The sequence below is a fragment of the Diceros bicornis genome, chromosome 10 (assembly GCF_020826845.1).
Source record: "Diceros bicornis minor isolate mBicDic1 chromosome 10, mDicBic1.mat.cur, whole genome shotgun sequence".
NCBI classification, from domain to species: domain Eukaryota; kingdom Metazoa; phylum Chordata; class Mammalia; order Perissodactyla; family Rhinocerotidae; genus Diceros; species Diceros bicornis.
The window spans coordinates 21,409,191-21,430,874 of record NC_080749.1 but is presented as its reverse complement, the minus strand read 5'-3'; the positions used below and the strand labels follow the sequence as shown (position 1 = coordinate 21,430,874).

At 34.9% G+C, this 21,684-nt stretch overlaps 1 protein-coding gene across 1 annotated transcript in view; it reads left to right on the top strand.

The window, feature by feature from the left end:
• Positions 1-19,048, top strand: part of DARS1 (aspartyl-tRNA synthetase 1) — a 62,843-nt gene extending 43,795 nt beyond the window's left edge. The window contains exons 6-16 of the mRNA XM_058548888.1: positions 443-523; positions 1,447-1,506; positions 3,528-3,639; positions 4,500-4,634; positions 6,919-7,066; positions 10,248-10,394; positions 11,907-11,949; positions 13,319-13,399; positions 14,503-14,614; positions 14,798-14,869; positions 18,378-19,048. Coding sequence (XP_058404871.1) covers positions 443-523; positions 1,447-1,506; positions 3,528-3,639; positions 4,500-4,634; positions 6,919-7,066; positions 10,248-10,394; positions 11,907-11,949; positions 13,319-13,399; positions 14,503-14,614; positions 14,798-14,869; positions 18,378-18,469 — 1,083 coding nt within the window. The 3' untranslated portion in view covers positions 18,470-19,048. The remainder of the gene's footprint in view (positions 1-442; positions 524-1,446; positions 1,507-3,527; positions 3,640-4,499; positions 4,635-6,918; positions 7,067-10,247; positions 10,395-11,906; positions 11,950-13,318; positions 13,400-14,502; positions 14,615-14,797; positions 14,870-18,377) is intronic.
• The last annotated feature ends 2,636 nt before the right edge of the window (positions 19,049-21,684 follow it).

The following is a 21,684-nucleotide window of genomic DNA, read 5'->3' as shown; positions in this document are numbered from 1 at the left end:
GTTTTCACATTCATTACTCCATTTGATTCTTACTGCAGACCTCATCTTACAGAGTAGAATATTGAAGCTCTGAGGTTAAGCAATTTGCCTAACAACAGCTTTTATGTGACAAAGTGAGGCCTTAAGCACAGTCCCCTCAACTCCAGTTATTACTTGTTTATCATATTGGTACGCACCTTAGAGTTTACAAAGTATTTGTATATATGTTATCTCATTTGACTGTTCCAACAACCCAGGGAGATGGGCAAGAAAGATTATTATCCCCATTTTATAGGTTAAAAAAAAAAAAAAGTACCATCTTGTTTAATTTTAGCAAGTAGTTTCAGTTAGAGGTGTATGCAAACATTGCTTCATGTTTAAGTCAACTGTAGATAGTTTTTTTAAGCAAAAGATAACAGATTTTGTGCACTTCGTGATATTTTTGGTAATCTCTCACTTTCAGATTTATGTGATCAGTTTGGCTGAACCCCGCTTGCCCCTGCAGCTGGATGATGCTGTTCGGCCTGAGGTGGAAGGAGAAGAGGTAAAAATTATACTTTTGAAATACTGTGCTTCCTCTGTGTGCTTAGTTTGCAAAACATTGAAAACTTGATGCCCTACTTTTGTATAAAGGGGAACCTGTGAATTGATTTGAGCTTCATTTTTATTTAAATTTACTCTTATATCAACAATTCTCAAACTTTTTGGTCTCAGGATCCCTTTATACTCTTTAAGAATAATTGACCCTACAAGCTTTTGTTTTTGTAGTAGGTATATCTATCAATATTTATAGTATTAGAAGTTAAAACAGAAATTTTTAATATTTATTAATTTTTTAAAATAATATAAATATATTATGTTCCTATATTCTTATATAAATAATAAAAATAACATGAAAAATATTTTCAAAAACAAAAAGTAATTTGTCGAGAGTGACATTGTATTACATATTTACAAATCTTTGTAATGTCTGGCTTAATAGACAACAATTAGATTCTCATATCTGCCTCTGCATTCATTCTGTTGTGATAGAGCACATCAAGAAGCCTTTGGAAAACTCCTTAGTATAGTTAGGAGAAAATGAAAGTGAAAAGATTGTATTATGAAAAATAGGTTTGACTTCATGGACTCCCTGAAAGGTCTTGGGGACCTTCAGTGGTGCCCAGAGTGTACTTTGAGAACCACTACTCTAATGTCAGCTTTTATATGTTCCTTCAATCTTTAGCAGGTAAAATCCAAAATCAGTGAAAGTACAATCCGAAATCAGTGAAAGTACAAGTGGTTAATTCTTCTGATGTCCCAATAATGAGGCAAAGCTTTTGGGGGTGGGAGATGGAAAGAAAGCAGGGGCATAGTATTAACACACATAAACATACTTATTCTCACTTAAAAGTAAACATGGCTTCTAAAAGTGTTTTTTATGTTCTTAAAAAAATTAGTAATCTGTTTTTTTCATCTTTTTTTTAGGAAGGAAGAGCTACTGTTAACCAGGATACAAGATTAGACAACAGAGTCATTGATCTTAGAGTACGCCTCATTTATTTATTAATTGACATGACTGTGCCAAAGTCAAGGTGGGCAGGGATACCATACCTGTCTCAGGCTTAGAAAACTAATTGGCATTTGCCTGTATGTAACTATGATGATACAGGAAACAATTTACCTTTCTGACTGACCCTTCCCTAAAAAGAATTGCAGGCAACAAGGAGAGTCGAGTAATAGTTCACAGGATATTGCCTTGCTTGGTTTTAAAATGACAAACATAAAGCCAGTAAATGGGCTTGCTTCCAGGTGATACTCATTTTAGACAAGTTAGTCAACAAGTGGACACATAACCATTAATGTCACTAGAAAATTATGAAAGAAATTATGTGCACATTTTAGAAGACCAGGTGGAGATTAGTAATTAATGCCTCAATCCTTTGACTTTGATCTGAGCACAGAATTAATAGTAAAGTAGTTGGCCCTGTTGGTTTATATAGTAATCTCATAGGTCTTCTGTTTCCCTTTCTGGTTTGGTTGCAAGTGAAAGAGTTCAGTGGTTTCATCATGGTAGTAAAACCAGTGTCATCTTTCTTTCTTAATGTTCTGACCACATCTTCCTCCTTTACTTAAATATTCTACCTAAAGCTTAAGTTCCTTGTCACCTTAAGAGGTCTTTCCAGCTTTTCTGCAATCATATGGGTCTGCCCTTAGTGTACACTCATATGTTTCCCATGATGATTTGCTTTTTGTCTGCTTTTACCTTTTCCATTTTAATTTGTAATATATAGAAAAGGCTAGCAGTAATCAAAGTCCTCTTGATACTACCTCGAAACCTCAGGTTTTTCATAATTTTGGCCAAAGTTGTTAGACATCATACTCTATTTGCCCATGCTATTTGTTCACACAGGTTATTGGTTGTGCCTCTAGAATTTGGCCCAAAGAGTATTTTTCTTTAGCCCACATTATTATTTTTTTATTTATTTAAATCATTGCCACCATTGAAAAACTGGGGTTTTCACATTAAATCTGGAGATGGCTTTTCTTAAAAAGTTGAAGGTGGGGCCAGCCCCGTGGCATAGTGGTTAAGTGTGCGTGCTCCACTGCTGGCGGCCCGGGTTCGGATCCCAGGTGTGCACCGATGCACCGCTTGTCAGGCCATGCTGTGGTGGTGTCCCACATAAAGTGGAGGAAGATGGACACAGATGTTAGCTCAGGGCCGGTCTTCCTCAGCAAAAAGCGGAGGATTGGCATGGATGTTAGCTCAGGGCTGATCTTCCTCACAAAAAAAAAAAAAAGTTGAAGGTGACTCTGACAATACTGGGCCCACATGACATCATCAGCTAGCACTCTAGATGGGGCGTTATGTCCTCTACTATGCCCTGTACCACCCAGGAAGTATCATTTATTTATTTCATTTATGTTATTTCTCGGGCCCTTGTAAGCATTCACATTTTTGTGTGTATGTGAGGAAGATTAGCCCTGAGCTAACATCTGATGCCAATCCTCCTCTTGTTGCTGAGGAAGATTGGCCCTGGGCTAACATCCGTGCGCATCCTCCTCTACTTTATATGGGACGCCGCCACAGCATGGTTTCATAAGTGGTGTGTCAGTGCGCTGGGATCTGAACCTGCAATCCCCAGGCCGCCGAAGTGGAGCACGAGCATCCAACTGCTACGCCACCCGGTCGGCCCTGCATTCACATTTTTAACCTCTACTTTGATTTTACGTTTTGGGAAGCATTGTGTACATTAGTAACTTGAAATCTTTTAAGCACTCTAGTTTTATGTCTGAACTACTATCTGATTTAAAACCAGTTCTTTTATAGACTCTCAGCTTAACAAAGTCAGGAGTTGGACGGGTTGGATATAAGGGCAAAATTGCCATTCTCGTTTTATAATGTGAAAAATTTCAAGATATATCCTTATACTGATTACCATGTAGCCTAACTTTTCTCTTATATTATTTACTCTATGAACTTTCCAGGCAGGTGGACTGATTAGAAAATACTCCGTTTCAGTTAACATGTCAAATTGGTTTAATTAGATTTTATTATTGTCTTATAGACATCAACTAGTCAGGCAGTCTTCCGTCTCCAGTCTGGCATCTGCCATCTTTTCCGGGAAACTCTAATTAACAAAGGTTTTGTGGAGATCCAAACTCCTAAAATTATCTCAGGTATGCTTTAAGATATTTCTCTAAATTTTTAAAAATAAATTTGCTTTCCCTCAAGTTGCTTAATATTAGTTTTTTAAACTTAAGAATCCTAAGTGTCCCTTAAGGTTTATTGCCATGAGACTATTTATTTTGAAGACTCTGCCATATAGCAGCAGTCACATATCACTAACATCAATAATACTACATCCCCTTATTTCAGGAGTCATTATGTGATAATGATTATAAAATGAGTCTAACACGAAGCAAGATTATTGTTAGATAAGTTGTACCAGAAACTACTTTCATTATGTAGGTTTCTTTCTAAATTGGTATTCCAATTTTGTATTGTATAAACTGCATTATAAAATTACTAACTACTACAGATGGGAAAATCACATTACTTCTCATTATTATATGAGAACCTTATCTTAATCATTTTAACCATTTTAGAGTTGCTTAAATAACACTAAAAATGTGGTATGAATGGCGTTTAGTTATATATAAAAATTGAACATCGCATTCTTGATAATTAGAAAAATTATTAAGAATATCTTTTTTCCTTTTTAAAAAAAGTTTTTACAACTGCAAGGTAGCTTTAATAGATTTGAAATTGATGCAGAAAGGGAGCACATATATCCAAAGAAGTAAAATGAAGGTATAGCCAAAGAAACAAATCTGTCCTAAATATAAACTGTTTAGAATCAGGTATAAGACATATATAGACTATGGTTTCTCTGCAATTCTTGATTTTTCTGTTTTTCTTTCTTTCTTTTTTGTTTTTTAAGTGAAGTACTTGAATCAAAAGTGTAAACTGTTTTTACCAGAAGGTTGCATTGGTAAGCTTATAATTGATAATAACAACATAAATGTTTACGTTTCAGCTGCCAGTGAAGGAGGAGCCAATGTATTTACTGTGTCATATTTTAAGAATAATGCATACCTGGCTCAGTCCCCACAGCTGTACAAACAAATGTGTATTTGTGCTGATTTTGAGAAGGTTTTCTGTATTGGACCAGGTAAGGTTTTGGCAGTTATGGTTTTCTCAAAATTCATTAATTATACATAGTTCTGGTTTTAGAAACACATTTAACATACAGACATTTTGAAAGCTTAAATCCTTTTATATGCTGACTACATAAACACCAGACTGAAGGAAAAATGACAATGTGCGTGGGTAGACATTTCCAAAAAAAAGAAAATTATATGCTCAATAGTTCTTTAAACAGTTGAGCATCATTCCTGTGACTAGAATCATAAGCATTATATATTCCTACAGAAGAATGCTGAAGAAAATTTTTATGTTGGGAATATCTCATTTTAAAAATGCATGCTTTGAAAATAGACACCCTCTGAAATATATTTAAGTATATTATTTATTATACTTAAGTGTAATTAGAACAGAATTAACGGGGCCGGCCCCGTGGCTTAGCGGTTAGGTGCTCGCGCTCCGCTGCTGGTGGCCCGGGTTCGGATCCTGGGCACGCATCGACGCATTGCTTCTCCAGCCATGCTGAGGCCGTGTCCCACATACAGCAGCTGGAAGGATGTGCAGCTATGACATACAACTATCTACTGGGGCTTTGGGGGAAAATAAATAAATAAAAATTAAAAAAAAAAAAAAAAGAACAGAATTAGCTACCATTTGGACTGTCATTTCAACTCTCCGTAAACACCAAACACTAAAAAACAGTGGTTACGATCTTCCAAATAATGTTTTGTTGTCCTGATAGCCCCTTACTACTGTTGTAAGTTTACAAATATACCTCTATATACTTTGCTACCAATTTTATTCCAAACCTATTCTGTTTTACTATTACTGTTTGTACTGTTCTTAGTATTGATAATATGCTAAAGTCCGTTATGAATTACTAACAAATATGTGATATTTAATAGACTATGTTAACATGGTTTTTAAGATATGTTTGCTAAAAGTCAAACACTAACACATAATCATGTGGCAGATTTTTTTATGAAGCTAATTATAAGCAAAAACCCGGTTTACTTCATTCTTTAAAATTTACCAAGTTATTTTATGTAAGTTTTTTGATAGCTTAATAAATATTAAATACCTGTTAATAGAAAAACTGGCAAGATCATTAAGTGTTAATTTTCTGAATTTATTAACCAATTATTTGTTGAACACCTGCTGCATATATAGCCTTGCACTAGGTACCAAGTACATAGAAGAATCAACCAGCACTTCTTAAATGTTAATGTGCATATGAATCACCTGGGGGTCTTGTTAAAATGCAAATTCTGACCGGTAGATATGAGGTAAGGCTTGAGATTCTGCATTTCTCACAAGCTCCCAGGTATTGCTGATGCTGCTAATTGCAAACCATGCTTTGAGTGACAAGGGAATAAACATTGGCCCTGATCCCAAGATAGAATAAGACATGCATACATATAGCAGTCACAGGGAATGATCAACTGATTTTCACAGCAAATAATCTGATTGTACTGTACAATCAGCAGGTTGGTGTTAATTATGTAGTATAGATAGTGTAAAAAGACAGAGAAGAGTTTGCTAGAGTCGCCATAAAAGAAAATTCAAACTGAAATGGGCTTTAAGGACAGAGTGGGAGATATAGACAATGGAGATGGCATTCTAATCAGAGGAAGCAGGATAAATAAAGAGCATGGAGAAAATAAAAGTAAGACTAGTTAGTGTTAAGAAGAAATGGGAAGTATAGGTTAGGATTAAATTATGGAAGCATAAAGGTTTTAGACTTTCTGTCATTTTATGTCTTATTACAGTAGTCATTTGGGAACCATTCTAAGTTAGTAAGCAAGGATGCGTTATAGCAATATTAATCTTGCAGTGGTGTGAAAGGTGGAGCAGAGCTAGAGTCAGGAAGACTAGAAAGGAGGAAAGTGCAGTGAGGATAATAAGAGCTGGACTGAGGTCATGGCTGGAATATGTATAATGTTACTTCATTTGTACAGATTTCATATAGTTTGAGTCAAGTTTTAATAAAATTGAGAAGAACTCAGTAGATTGAATCTATTGTTAATTATTGAGAAGGCACTTCAGGATCTTCAATTCCCTCGGGGTTCTTCTGAGCCTCATTTATTAATTTACATTTGTTACAGCTTTTACTACGTGACTGTAGGAGTTTGTAAGGAACTTGCTGTCCAAGAGAATGCTGAAACACGTGGCTTATCAAAGGTCTTTCCAACCCATTAATGATAATGAAAATAGTACCATTTGAGTACTAGTAAATGGAATTCTGTATTTAAATCCCAATTTCTCCAAAATTTAATGCATCATTTACTATGTATTTTTTATTAATGTTACAGTATTCAGAGCTGAAGACTCTAATACCCACAGACATCTAACAGAATTTGTTGGTTTGGACATTGAAATGGCTTTCAGTTACCATTACCATGAAGTTGTGGAGGAAATTGCTGACACCTTAGTACAAATATTCAAAGGACTTCAAAAAAGGTAAAAGAAAAAATGTTTTAAATCCCCGGTTTCAAATCAGTTTGGGTGCTTCAACACAGAGCAATTCTTGAAGTGTATAAACTAGTTTTTATTGAATGTATATATGTTTATGGAATATATGTATACGTGTGTGTGTGTGTGTGTATATATATATATATAGAAACACTTGCCAGTTAAATTATCAATTAGTGAAAAAACCCACACTCAAAATAGTACTTCTGGATCCAAGTCAACTGGGGCTTCAGCTAGTTAACTTTATTTTGGTGGGGAAATTTACCTTTGTTTTTTCCTTTATACTGACATGCTGAATGTGTTAAGAAATAGAACCTATGTTACTTTTTATAACTGTTTACTATTTGGGAGGTAGTATGGACTAGTGGTTAAGAGCTTGGATTCAGCTAGATCCAGGCAGCCTAAGTTCAAATCCCACCTCTGCTACAGATCTGTGTGGGCCTTGTGCAAGTTATTTAACTCTGTGCCTCAATTTCTTCAGCTATTATAAGTGAAGACACTATTAGCTAAGAGGTAAAAAGTCCCTTCAGTCTCCTAGTTTCTAATCTTTACTGAATTTGTCTGTGTAAACTAAGCCTGTGCCAATGGGGGTTAATTCTTAGATCAATTTATATTTATGCTGAGTGACTAGTAAAGATTAGAAACTAGTACACTGAAGAGACTTTTGACTTGTTTGGGTTTGGTAAATTGATAACATTTACAAAAAATTATTAGACATGTTTTGGATATTCAGAAAATTGAATTATGTAAAATATTCACTTTAGGTACACCCTTTAAACTGGCAAATAGTTTCTCCCTTAAAGGTCATTGAAGTTTACTTGTGATGATGTTTAACATAGAGAAAATAGGAAAAGGAAATGGAAAGCAAGTTAAGTAGGATCAAGAGTCTTTTTTTTCCTTTCTCCATTCTTGTGACAGTACTTCAAGTATTAAGTAGGCTATAATAGACTTATTATAGACTTAACTATTAATTGTTGATGTATTTGGATATGCTTCATTGATACATAAAAAAGAGTTCAGAAATATTATAAATCTTATTTACTCCATTGCAAGTTTAATGAGTAATTTCAGGAACACAGAAATTAATCATTGGTCTTATAAAAGTGCTGTAGCATAAGTACTAATATTTTCCAGGCATTCTCTGCATTGCATTGTACCTTTGATAACTAGTTAATTGTAGACAGCCTTTTTTTTAAACCTTTGTCCTTTGAAACATTTCAGTACAAGTTTATTTTAAACAACTTTCATTGAGATAGTCTATGTAACAAGTAATGTTTCCTTATCAAACAAAATATCCTTTGAAACTACAATGAAGGAACAGAGATTTTCTTATTTTCTTTTCACATTTATAATTCAAGAAAGTTTCTGAAACCTATTTGTTTTAGATATTGATATATTCTCTATTTAATATTGGAATATGAAATTTCCACTTTGGTTTTTGTAACAACAGACCAATCATGAATCAGGCCCTTGGGATTAATCAAATCTCTGCTTAACAAATTAGAGACTGGAACACCATTATCACTGGATTTTTTAAGCCTTCTTTCTGTATTCTATAAGTCATTTAGGAATTTTAAGTTTCTGTATCACTTCTAAGTTAGATTACCTGGCTGGTGTCATATCCAGCCAGGTAATCATTAGTTTATCATTAGTACTTATCTCTCATAGAAGAATAATACACAAATGTATTTTAAAATATTGATAGTCATAGTTTTTTGTATTACCATTGATAGACATGAATGGGGCTTAATATCCAAAGCAAAGAAAAGCAATTTAAAAATCAGTTGTTGGGGTCTTCTTGACCCTTCTTATATGAAGATTTGAATAAATCAATGGCTAAGCTTTATTGCTTCCATGCAAGTCTTTAAGACTAATCAGGAGGTGTTAGTGTTTTGATGTCTACTGTTTTCATAGAATATCAACATACTTTTTTCAATTCTATTAATAATGGAAAATTTCAAAACACATGCAAAAGTAGGGAGACTGGCCTAATGAAACCCTTATGTACTTATGACCCAGTTTCAACCAGACAAAACCCATGGCCAATTTTGTTTTACTCATTTCTCCCACCACCTATTATTTGAAGCAAATTCCAGCTATTATTTCATTCATAAATATTTTAGCAAAAATATTCTTTTTTAATCTTAATAAAATATCATCCTGCCCAGCATCAGTTCAGTGCAGTAAACATCTGTCTTGTGCCTACCGATTAGCGGTTAGATGCTACATTATAGTGATTAGTAAATGGGAAAGAAATTGGCACTCTCCTAAACAAACTTACAGTATAATGGGAATGGGGGAAGATAAGACAACTATTCATTAATTTGGTCTTCCTTGATGATAGATAACAAATATTGTTAAAGGGTTAAAAAGTCAAATTTTTTTTAATGCCTCATAAAATGGGTATTTTATGTTTCTAACAGTGTTAGCTGATATGAGTTATAGTTTTTAATCCTTTAATGCCACAGCGGTGACAAACAACAGACTGAAAAATGGTGTTTAATATTTTAAGTATTTAAGTTTCATTCTTTAATTTCTTGATAATACTTTGTCCTCATGCATACATTGATTCAAAGAATGATTTTCTGTGACATAGATAGGTACTCAATACCTACTAGATTTTTTTTCTTAACTGTTGCTACTACTGCTGAAGAGCCTAAAAGTCCCTGAGGCAATTTCTGCACTGAGGCTGATTTTACACAAAAGAGCTTTACTCAAAGCATTTCCTTTTGTGTTATCTCTGAATTTCTAAATTGTTACCAGTGGAACACCTAGAACTGATAGTATATACAGTCGGCTCTTGGGTCCCTGTCGGCTTGGGAACAGGCTCCCCAGACAGCTAGGAGAGTCTGTGAGGCTGAGTGGTTCAGCTGGAGAGGGCACTTAGCTGACCATGGAGCTTCCACCCTTGAACCTGCTCAGCTTGCCCTTTCTTCATCCTCACACGTATAGTGACTTCTCTGAAATCTTAAAAATGTTGTTTCTTTGATTTAAAAAAAAAAAAGTGTATCAGGTGTGTGGAAGAATAAAGCTATATATGCTCCTTGTTTCACCAGTTTTAGTAGAATTTTTTTTAAAAATTGATTTTTATGTATTGCCACAGTGACCTCTTTTGGGGAAAACATTTGTCTCACACATTTTTATTAACTCTAAATCATTGTTCAAATAGGTTTCAAACTGAAATTCAGATGGTGAATAAACAATTCCCATGTGAGCCATTCAAATTTTTGGAGCCAACATTAAGACTTGAGTACTGTGAAGCATTGGCTATGCTTAGGGAAGCTGGAATTGAAATGGGAGATGAAGAAGATCTGAGGTTTGTCTTGGTGATTTTTAAAACTTCAGTGGTTACATTTAAGATATGAAAGAGTGAATATGTTAATGAATGATGATTTTTTCCACCCAGCTGATAGACTTCAGTTCTGTTAACTTTAGTATATAGTATGCTGCTGTTTTGTTTAATGTGTGATCTGAAATAAAATGTTATGTTTAATGGTTTAATGCAGTTCACCTAAGCTTCAGTAATTTTCTTTAAAACACCATTTTTGTTTTTCCCCCATCATATTCGTAATATTTTAAAGAATATAGGGACTTTTGCCTGTGATTTTATCATCTAATATGTAAACTCTCTTTCTAAATCAGTGGTGTTGGAGAGGGTAGATAGCAGTCTATATATCCATCCCCACACAGGATTAGGGCATAAAACAGTTAAGATCTCCAAAAGTTATATAAATCACTATTCTTTATTTGATATACAGTATTATCTAAATTCAGATCATACAATTTATAATTTTGAAACAAATTACTGCATAGTTTAATAAAGATAGGAAGTTACTGTCTACTTATATTTTATTCAAAAGTTCTTAGGGCCGGCCCCGTGGCTTAGCGGTTAAGTGCTCATGCTCCGCTGCTGGCGGCCCGGGTTCGGATCCTGGGCGCGCACTGATGCACGGCTTCTCCGGCCATGCTGAGGCCGCGTCCCACATACAGCAACTAGAAGGATGTGCGGCTATGACATACAACTATCTACTGGGGCTTTGGGGGAAAAAATAAATAAATAAATAAAATTATAAAAAGTTCTTAAGTTAGTCATCAAAATAATTCACATGGATGTAGGAGGGAAAGGGGTGATTACTGTCATTTTCTAGGTTTTATTTTTTAAAACATTTTACTCAAAACCCTTTATTTTTGTTTAACAACAAAAAATATACGTATATACACGGTTTTATATATAAAACATTATAAGGCAAACCATAAATTCTATAATTACTTCAAGATGGGCAATATTTTCTTAAGTATTTTGGAAATTGTTCTTAAATAGGATAGAAGCTAAAGTAGCAACCTCTTAAGTATAGAAATTTAATTGGTTTATATAAACACTATCACATTTTAAAGACTCGGAAGTATTGATTTTTGTTTTTATAAACCTTTGATAAAGAGTAACATAAAGGAGAGACCGTTTTGAAGTGGAACCATTTAATGGCAAGAATAGCTTATGTTGGTATGGTGAACTTTTATTGTATGTAATTGTAAGCTGTTATTTCATCCATGTTATTTCTGAATCATTGAATTGCTAAATTCTGTTTTTGGTTTTATTTAAATATTATTGAGCAGCACCTACTAAATGCTAAGTCACTGTACCAGGTACGTTCCCAGGTGGTTTCCAATAGTACTTGCTGTTTAAAAAAGGAGCAGGATAGATAACTGTATTTTGGCCAAATTTTTTATTCTTTGAGAACTTCAAATAGAAGAGGTACCTTATTAACTTAAAACTCTTCTAAGTTACTGTTTGATCTTGAAACACCTGATTTCATGTTTCTTTTTTCAGTACACCAAATGAAAAACTGTTGGGTCGTTTGGTAAAGGAAAAGGTAGGACTCTTGTACATGCTGGATGTCTTTTTCTAAATCTGAAATGTATCCTGGTACTACAGAACAGTTGCAGAGGGAACTAATCTTCCTAGAATGGTATGATTTCAGAATAAATAAAAACCAAGAGGGACAATATTTTTGAAAAAATTTTTTTTGAAAAATTGAAAATAGACAGGCTTTGCCCAAACGGTTTGATTAGCTCAGTATTTGATTTTTGTACTGAGTTGTACTGAGGTATCTAAAAGTGGTATCTAGGTCAGATTGTCAGATTAGTTAGAAAGGGCCTCAAGATGATTTGAAATTATTTAGGAATGGTCTTCCCTGAGTACCCTTGCTGACTCATGGGATTTGAAGGTAATGAGTTTCCTTTCTGCCACTTAAGTGAAAGCTACTTTCCTATCTCATTTTCTAAAACTCCAAAGAAGATAAAAGCTAAACTTAGTGTGATCTTGAAAGAGATTAAGAGAATTGTGTTATGGAATGAAAACAGTCCTTGAGCTCCTCCTGCTGGTTGCACTCAAAAGTGTCAAACTGACTGGGGAACTAACATAGTATTTCTGAAACTGCACAGTATTGCGTTTATACCTTTAAAATGCTGTTTCAGCAGAGCCAATTCCAGTTTATCAGCTCTGTTGACATTGCCGCTACACTCTAGGTTTAGCAAAAATGTTTAATGTCAAAACAGTTGAAATGTGATTGGTTTCTTAATTAAATCCATAGTAAATATGCTTTCTAACAAAAATGTCATAATTGCATGTTATTTATTTATTTCAATTGTAGTTTTCATTTGAAGAAAACTACCAAATTTCTTTTAGATATTTAAATGAAATTTTAAATTATTGGGAAAATAATCAAGGTTTTTTTGAAGATGAATATTGTAAAAGATGTCAGTTTTTCCCAAAATAATTTATAGATTTAATGTAGTTTTTGTAAAACCCAAAGAAATTTGGGATAATTTAACAAAAAGTTATAAAATGCATCTGAAAGCCTAAATGAGCTAGAATAGCAAAGGAAAAAAATTAAAATCAAGTAAGTTTATCACAGCATCATTTTCAGTGAGGGAGAAATTGGAAAGAGATCACATGTCCAGAAAAAAGAATGAATATTTAAACTATGATTGAATAGTCAACAGCTTCCAAAAATCAAGTATTGGAAGAATTTATAACATCATGGCAAAATACTACAGGATCCAGATGTTACTTCAAAGAAGGAGAGTATTTACTGTATATACAGTGTAATTACAGTAATTTTGAAGGAAAAAACTTATGCATAAGAAATAAGACAGTTAATTACCAAAATGTTAGCCTTCTTTTTACTTTCATTAAACTTTTAAAAAATCTATTTTAATCATATTTGTTCTTTTTTATAGTATGATACAGATTTTTATATTCTTGATAAATATCCATTGGCTGTGAGACCTTTCTATACCATGCCTGACCCAAGAAATCTTGTAAGTAATTTGATTTTAAATAACCTGTTTTGGGGAAGAAGGAAAACTTTATTGTCACTGTGTGAAATTGTACAATGGGAATAATGGTTTTCATTAGTAATTTGCAGTTTTGATGGACACATTGTTATATGTATTACTACTAGTTTCTGTCAATTGAGGTCAAAATGATGTTGTGAAATTAGAATATTCTAGCAAATTAGTCGCAAAACCCTATATTAAAAATCATTATCATTTGCCATTTTTTGAAGATTTATAAAGAAGAAACACCATGTAAATATAATAAATAGCATTACTAGATTTGCACACTTTAGCAAATCATCTTAATCATTGACCTTGAACTAAGAATTCACATTCTGTCCTGGGAGTTAATCTAAATAATGTCTTGTGGCCTTTTACTATTTTTCCATTGCAGTGGTTCCCAGACTCTAGTGTGCATCAGAATCACTTGGAGGGCTTTTTAAAACACAGATTGCTGGGCCCCATCACCAGGCTTTCTGATTAGTTGGTCTGGGGTGAGGCTTCATAATTTACATTTCTAACAAGTTCCAGGTAATAGTGAGGCTACTGGTCCAGGAATCACCCTTTGAGAACCATTTAGTTTATCGAAAGACAGGGAAAGTAAGTTAAAACCTAACAGGGAATAGATTAAGCTATGGTAAGTTGACGTGCAGTTTACTTTCCTTAAAATAAAAAAGAAATTTTAAAAATTAAAAAGACTAACACCTGTTGATAATCTGAAGTTCTAAAAGTGATCCCAAAATCATATCACACTCAAAAACATTTCAGATGATAAAGGAAATATTCATAATCCATACTGCGTCTTAAAAGTTGGATATGGTGCTTGATTTGTTATTGGAAGGTATGGGAAAATGGGAGCATAAAATCTGGTAGGAGCAAGGAAGAAGTTATTATTCAACCCTCACTAGTTTAATTCTATTTTAGAGAAACAAATTATGTTCACTGGAGCAGGTTGCAACATTAATTGTAGGAAAAAATGGACTTGCTCTTCATGCAACAGAGATTCTTCTTTCCCACAAAAGTATAATGGAAATAGGATGATAGCCACTTGAAGAGTGGTATTTTTTTGTTTGTTTTTCCTGCAGAAACAGTCCAACTCTTATGATATGTTTATGAGAGGAGAAGAAATACTGTCAGGAGCTCAAAGAATACATGATCCTCAGCTGCTAACAGAGAGAGCCTTACATCATGGAATTGGTAAACAACTTAAATATGTTTAGGAGGGTAATATATATTCTGAAAACAACACATTAAAATGTTTTAAAGACTTCTCAGAAACACAGTGATTTGTTTTAATCTTCATTGAACAATAATTGCTTTCATACTGTTTTTAAGCTAAATAAGATAATAAATTATGTTTGGGTTTTTGTTTTTTTGTAGATTTGGAGAAAATTAAGGCATACATTGATTCCTTCCGCTTTGGAGCCCCTCCTCATGCTGGTGGAGGCATTGGTAATATTCTTTTAATATTATGACAATAATATTTCCAACTCAGATTTCATTTGGCAAAGTGTTCATTCATTTCTAAGTAAATTTCCTCAGCATTAGACTCCAAAAAGTAAATTTTGTATATTGTTGTTGCTTACAAGTAAGTCCGTAAGTGCTAAGTGTAATACAAATGTGAATTATAAGAATTTTTTAAAGTGAGTTATGACTAAATGAAAATTTGATTTCCAAGGAACAAAATGAAGAGCTAATTTGTGTGTCCTAAAATATTCTTGTAGTAAAATTCTAGCCATTCTTTTTCTATTAACAGTTGAGTGGCAAAATGTCTTATAAATTGAGTATCCTGCATCCATGAGTTCATTTTCTTTCTCTCTGCATCCATGAGTTCATTCAGATTAGCCCAAATTAAAGCTCTCCCTTGAGTTAGCTCAGATTGCTGCTAAATGTTTTTGTTGAAATGTAACATTTCATTGACTTTTAGGACCATTTCTCAAGTATATGTAAGATACTGCTCTATGATTTAAAATGAGTAAATGTTTAATAAGTGACTCATCTTTTGCATGTCCATATCAAAGACTTTTTTTTGGCTGAGGAAGATTGCCCTGAGCTAATATCCATTGCCAGTCTTCCTCTTTTGTTGCTTAAGGAGGATTAGCCCTGAGCTAACATCTGTGCCAACTTTCCTCTACTTTATATGTAGGACACTGCCACAGTGTGGCTGGTGAGTAGAGTAAGTCCACACCCAGGATCCGAACCCACAGACCCGGGCCAGTGATGTGGAACATGCAGAACTTTAACCACTTGGCCATGGGATCAGGCCCCATATCAAAGAGTCTTTTTTTGTTGTTTTTTTTTCTCTTTTGTGAGAAAGATCAGCCCTGAGCTAACATCCATGCTAATCCTCCTCTTTTTGCTGAGGAAGACCAGCTCTGAGCTAACATCTATTGCCAGTCCTCCTCCTTTTTTCCCCCAAAGCCCCAGTAGATAGTTGTATGTCATAATTGCACATCCTTCTGGTTGCTGTATGTGAGACGCAGCCTCAGCATGGCCGGAGAAGCAGTGCATCGGTGCGCGCCCGGGATCCGAACCTGCGCCGCCAGTAGCAGAGCCCGCACACTTAACCACTAAGCCACGGGGCCGGCCCTATCAAAGACTCTTAAAAAGAATTCTGAATGTATAGCGTTGTTGAAGTTTTTGTTTGTTTGTTTTGGGTTTTTTGTGAAAATGTAGTATACTTAGAAAATTTTCAAAGTGAAAGGGTATAGAGGAGTGTACATTCACTTCCTTACAGAAAAGAATTGTTTCTAGTTTTCTGTTTATCTTTGCAAAGGTAATCTTTGCATATGCAAAAATACACACATTTTAAAATATTTTTTACACAATTGTAGCATACTCCATCAACCATTCAGTACCTCGCATTTTTCACTTACTATATTTTGTAACTTGTTCCTTATCAATACTTTAGAGAACTTTTTCATTCTTCTTTTTAATCACTATATAAAACTATTGAAAGGGTACACTGTAATCTTGTTAACCAGCTTCCTGTTAATGGACATGTAGGTTGTTACCAGCTTTTTGTTATTACAAACAACGCTACATTGAATACATAGTTTTAAGGGTTTTTTTTGTTTTTTTGTTTTTTTTGTGAGGAAGATCAGCCCTGAGCTAACATCCATGCCAATCCTCCTCTTTTTGCTGAGGAAGACGGGCAGTGAGCTAACATGTATTGCCAGTCCTCTTCCTTTTTTTCCCTTTGTTCTCCCCAAAGACCCAGTAGATAGTTATATGTTGTAGTTGCACATCCTGCTGGTTGCTGTATGTGGGACGCGGCCTCAGCATGGCCAGGACAAGCAGTGCGTCAGTGCACGCCCGGAATTCGAACCCCAGGACGCCAGTAGCGGAGCGCACGCACTTAACTGCTAAGCCACGGGGCTGGCCCCCCATAGTTTAAGTTTTAATGGGAAATTTACAACTATTTTCTCTTTGAGTATTCAGTAATGTCCATTTTGTATCATATTTTACAAATTTTTGTGACTGATAAATTTTAATCTAACTTGTGAAGAAGGACACTTGAATGGTTATCAAAATACCACCGGTTTTTTGATAATTAATGTTTGAGAGGAAGATGCGATGTGGTGGTTTTTTGTTTTTAGATTAGTGTTAGATTAATATAATACAACATTCAAATTTACATCTGCAGATGCTTTTTGGTCAGGAATAGCAATAAAAATGTTAATTCTTGGGGCCAGCCTGGTGGCATAGTGGTTACGTTTGTGCGCTCCACTTCATCGGCCTGGGGTTCACAGGTTCAGATCCCAGGTGCAGACCTACGCAACGCTTATCAAACCGTGCTGTGGCAGGCATCCCACATGTAAAGGAGGAAGATGGGCATAGATGTTAGCCCTGGGCCAATCCTCCTCAGCAAAAAAAGAGGGGGATTGGCAACAGATGTTAGCTCAGGGCTAATCTTCCTCACCAAAAATAAAAGAAAAAAAATGTTAATTCTCTCATTTGTATTTCTGTTTTAGAAGTTAAATTTATTGGTATAAAATTAAAAGTTGTTGGGGCCGGCCCAGTGGCGCAAGTGGTTAAGTGCACGCGCTCCGCTGTGGCGGCCCGGGGTTCGCCAGTTCGGATCCCAGGCGCGCACTGATGCACCACTTGTGAAGCCATGCTGTGGCGGCGTCCCATATAAAGTGGAGGAAGATGGGCATGGATGTCAGCCCAGGGCCAGTCTTCCTCAGCAAAAAGGAGGAGGATTGGCAGATGTTAGCTCAGGGTCAATCTTCCTCACAAAAAAAAAAAAAAAAATGAAAAAAATGAAAAGTTGTTGCTATATAAAAATATTCTTTTACCTTATCTTCTTTGTGTGATATATTAGTCTTCTACAACTTTAGTGAAATAGATAAATTGCACACAAAAAGTTTCATATGTTAGTTGTGCTCTGTTTCTTAGGTGGTACTTAATTCTTTTCAGTACATAGTATTTAAGCCACATGTCAAAATCAGTCTCTTCCTCACTCAAAACATTTAGTACATGTACTCTAGAGTCTTTTATACCAGAAATTACCATGTTACATGTCTACTGAATTACAGTAAATTTCTGGTACTTGCATTGATAAACTTCCATGAACAGGTTTATGGCTCTCATCTTATACGTATGGCCTGGACTGCATAATTACAATTTGGTCTCATTTAAAAATATATAGGCTTATAAAATGTTTTGTTTATATGATAAATTTTGGGTGTTTACATAGATTTTTTTTTTAGTTCATATTTCACAGAATCCATATAACTTAAAAATATCTCATTTAGTCCTTCCCAGATACAGCATCGTCTCTATTTCTGAATTAGACCCAAAACATTCAATTTTAAATAAACTCAAAATAATAGAAGTCATTTTCCTTCCTAACAAGGAGTAGTTTGTTGTTCAGTGATATTATGTTGATAGTTTTCATAAGTAAGACTCTGAGAGGTTTTCAGAAAAGGAATTAATGATTTTTTTTTCCCCCCAGGGTTGGAACGAGTGACTATGCTGTTTTTGGGACTGCACAATGTTCGACAGACCTCAATGTTCCCCCGTGATCCCAAACGACTTACTCCTTAAAGGAAGCCGTACTTTTTATTCTTTCCAGTAACCTGCTATTGATCAGGCTGTACCTTAGGTACTTAAAATATGCAATAGAATAAATGTCTTATCTAAAGTGCCACAATTACTTTTGGATTAATTTAGTGTAGGTTACTTTAAAAAGATTTTTATAACTTTGGACATGCTTCATTAGGAAATGTTTGACATTTTAATGAAAAATTCATGTGGTTATGTTCAATATTCATATTGCATTACTACAATAAATGTTAACAATTTTAAACAGTTAAGATTGTGTAAATTTTTTTTCTTTTCTATATTACAGTGGTTACAATATTAATGTCTTAAATTTTCAATATTTGAGCTTATTTTTTTAAATTCTGACATTGAGATAAAAACAATTTAGGGAAGTATCTGAGATTTTAATGAATGTATAATTTGCATATAATGGAAAAGTAGGCAGAAAGTATCAATTCTTAAAAGTTGTGCCCAGAAATCATGTAAAGCAGGTGAGAATACTGGTTAGAAAGTATTCAAATATAATATTGTATTAAATTGTTAAATTCTAAACCTGAATTTCAATAAAATTTTAAAACAAATTATAGTTGTCTTTGTGTTACTTCATGGCAGTCTGATTTTTTAACTGGTTCTTGGCATTTAGAATTTGGGAAAAGAGGGCCGGCCCGGTGGCTTAGCGGTTAAGCGCACGCGCTCCGCTGCTGGCGGCCGGGGTTCGGATCCCAGGCGTGCACCGACGCACCGCTTCTCCGGCCACGCTGAGGCCGCGTCCCACATACAGCAACTAGAAGGATGTGCAGCTGTGACATACAACTATCTGCTGGGGCTTTGGGGGAAAAAAAATAAATAAATAAAATCTTTAAAAGAATTTGGGAAAAGAAAAAATATACAATGGGTTTATGTAAATACCTCAAAACAAAACTGAATATTCATAACATGTATTCATATCAAGATATAATTTCAGATGGATGTAAGGATAAAGCTGAAAGCTTGGGTTACTTAATAGTTTTTTTCGGGGCCGGCCCCATGGCTTAGCAGTTAAGTGCGCGCGCTCCACTACTGGCGGCCAGGGTTCGGATCCCAGGCGCGCACCAACGTACTGCTTCTCTGGCCATGCTGAGGCCGCATCCCACATACAGCAACTAGAAGGATGTGCAACTATGACATACAACTATCTACTGGGGCTCTGGGGAAAAAAAAAATAGTTTATTTCACATAGATTAAAAAATATTGCAGAATTTTTTGTTTCATTTTTAACTGGCACTGGTATTTAGTGAATGTCACTAAAATATACTCCCATTTTCCCTACCAAAAAAAAATTTCTGTGTAAGAATTACAATTAGAAACTCTTTCCCTCTAGATTATTAAATTTGTTGATGCTAATGTTAATTTTACAGTGAACCACACATAATGAGCAGGAACAAAACCATGTAATGCAGATATTTTCCTACAGGAAAAGAAAAAGTAATACAGAAAAATAGAAGGGTCAGAAACGTAGGACATTACCCCTGGACGATAAACATCTGCCCATTATTTTTGAAAGTTAATTTATTTCACCATCTAGATTATAAGCTCTTTGAAAGTAGAGACTCAATTTTTATATCTTTCTTTTATATACTATCAGAGTATCTTGATTATAGTAGGCACCGTAAAAGTGGTTAATAAATTTTTTTTTTTAGTTTTATTTATTTATTTATTTTTCCCCCAAAGCCCCAGTAGATAGTTGTAGGTCATAGCTGCACATCCTTCCAGTTGGTGTACGTGGGACGCCGCCTCAGTGTGGCCGGAGAAGCGGTGCCTCAGTGCACACCCAGGTTGGGCCACCAGCATTGGAGCGCGCGCACTTAACCGCTAAGCCACGGGGCCGGCCGCCAAAAGTGTTCAATAAATTTAAGCCACACCAAGAATAAAATGGACTACTATCCATCTTTTTCTGTATTGTGTAATCCTTAGGCCCTAAAATAGTATAATAATAATGGCCCTAGAACTAGTCTTCTCAAGTTTGTAGAATTATAGCTTCTTTCAAAATAAATGATTTTTGAAGTCTTAGAACGATATAATCTTTTTACTTTTTATTATGAAGTATTTCAAACATGCCAACCAGGTTAGAACATGATAAAAAGGACACCCCTGTACTCACCACCCAGCTTTATCAAATCTTAACATTGTCACATTTGCTTCAAATAGGGGAAAAGAAATTGTAGATACAGTTAAGGCTTCCTATATACCCACCCTCATCCTATTCCTTCCTACCCTAGTGGTAACTACTATATGAATTCAGTGTGTTTTTTTTCTTTTCCATGCTTTTATATTTTAAGTAAATGTTTATGTTTCTATAACCATTGTCTAGTATTGTTTCGCAGATTTATTTGATATGTATATTCTGGGATTTTGATTGGCATTACCTTGAATTCATATAATTTGGAAAGGCTTGGAATTTTTCTCTCTTTAGTATTCTAATGAATGATCATGGTGTATCCCTTCATTTTTTGGTATTTTTTTTCTTTAATCATAGTAAAACATTGATATTCTTTAATAACTGTCAAAATTTTTTAAATTGTTAGCTTATGTTAGCATACTTTACAATTTTTTTTCAATTGGCATTGGCAATGGGATCTTTTTTTCTGTTATATTTTTAAATTTTGTTAGGCATAAGAACACTATCAGTTATCAGTTTTTTGTGTGTGTGAGGAAGATTAGCCCTGAGCTAACATCTGCCAATCCTCCTCTTTTTTTGCTGAGGAAGACTGGCCCTGGGCTAACATCCATGCCAATCTTCCTCTACTTTATATGGGATGCCGCCACAGCATGGCTTGACAAGCGGTGCGTCGGTGCGCACCCGGGATCCAAACCGGCGAATCCCGGGCCGCCACAGCTGAGCGTGTGCACTTAACCGCTTGCGCCACCGGGCCGGTCCCCAGTTATCAGTTTTTATATGTTGCTATTTTTATGCAGCAACACTCCTGAACTCTTTTTCTAATGGTTTGTATTGAGTGTCATATTTTCCAAGTAGACAGATGTGAGGAAAGATAACATAGTAGTAAAAAGTGGATTCTGTGGCTACACTGCTTGGATTCAAATCCTGATTTTGCTATTTACTAGCTGTATAACCTTGGGTGACTTGCTGTCCTCAACTTTCCTAATTTGCATAATTCTATCTCATGGGACTATTGTGGGTATTACAAAGTGTGAAACACTTAGAACAGTGCCTGGCACAC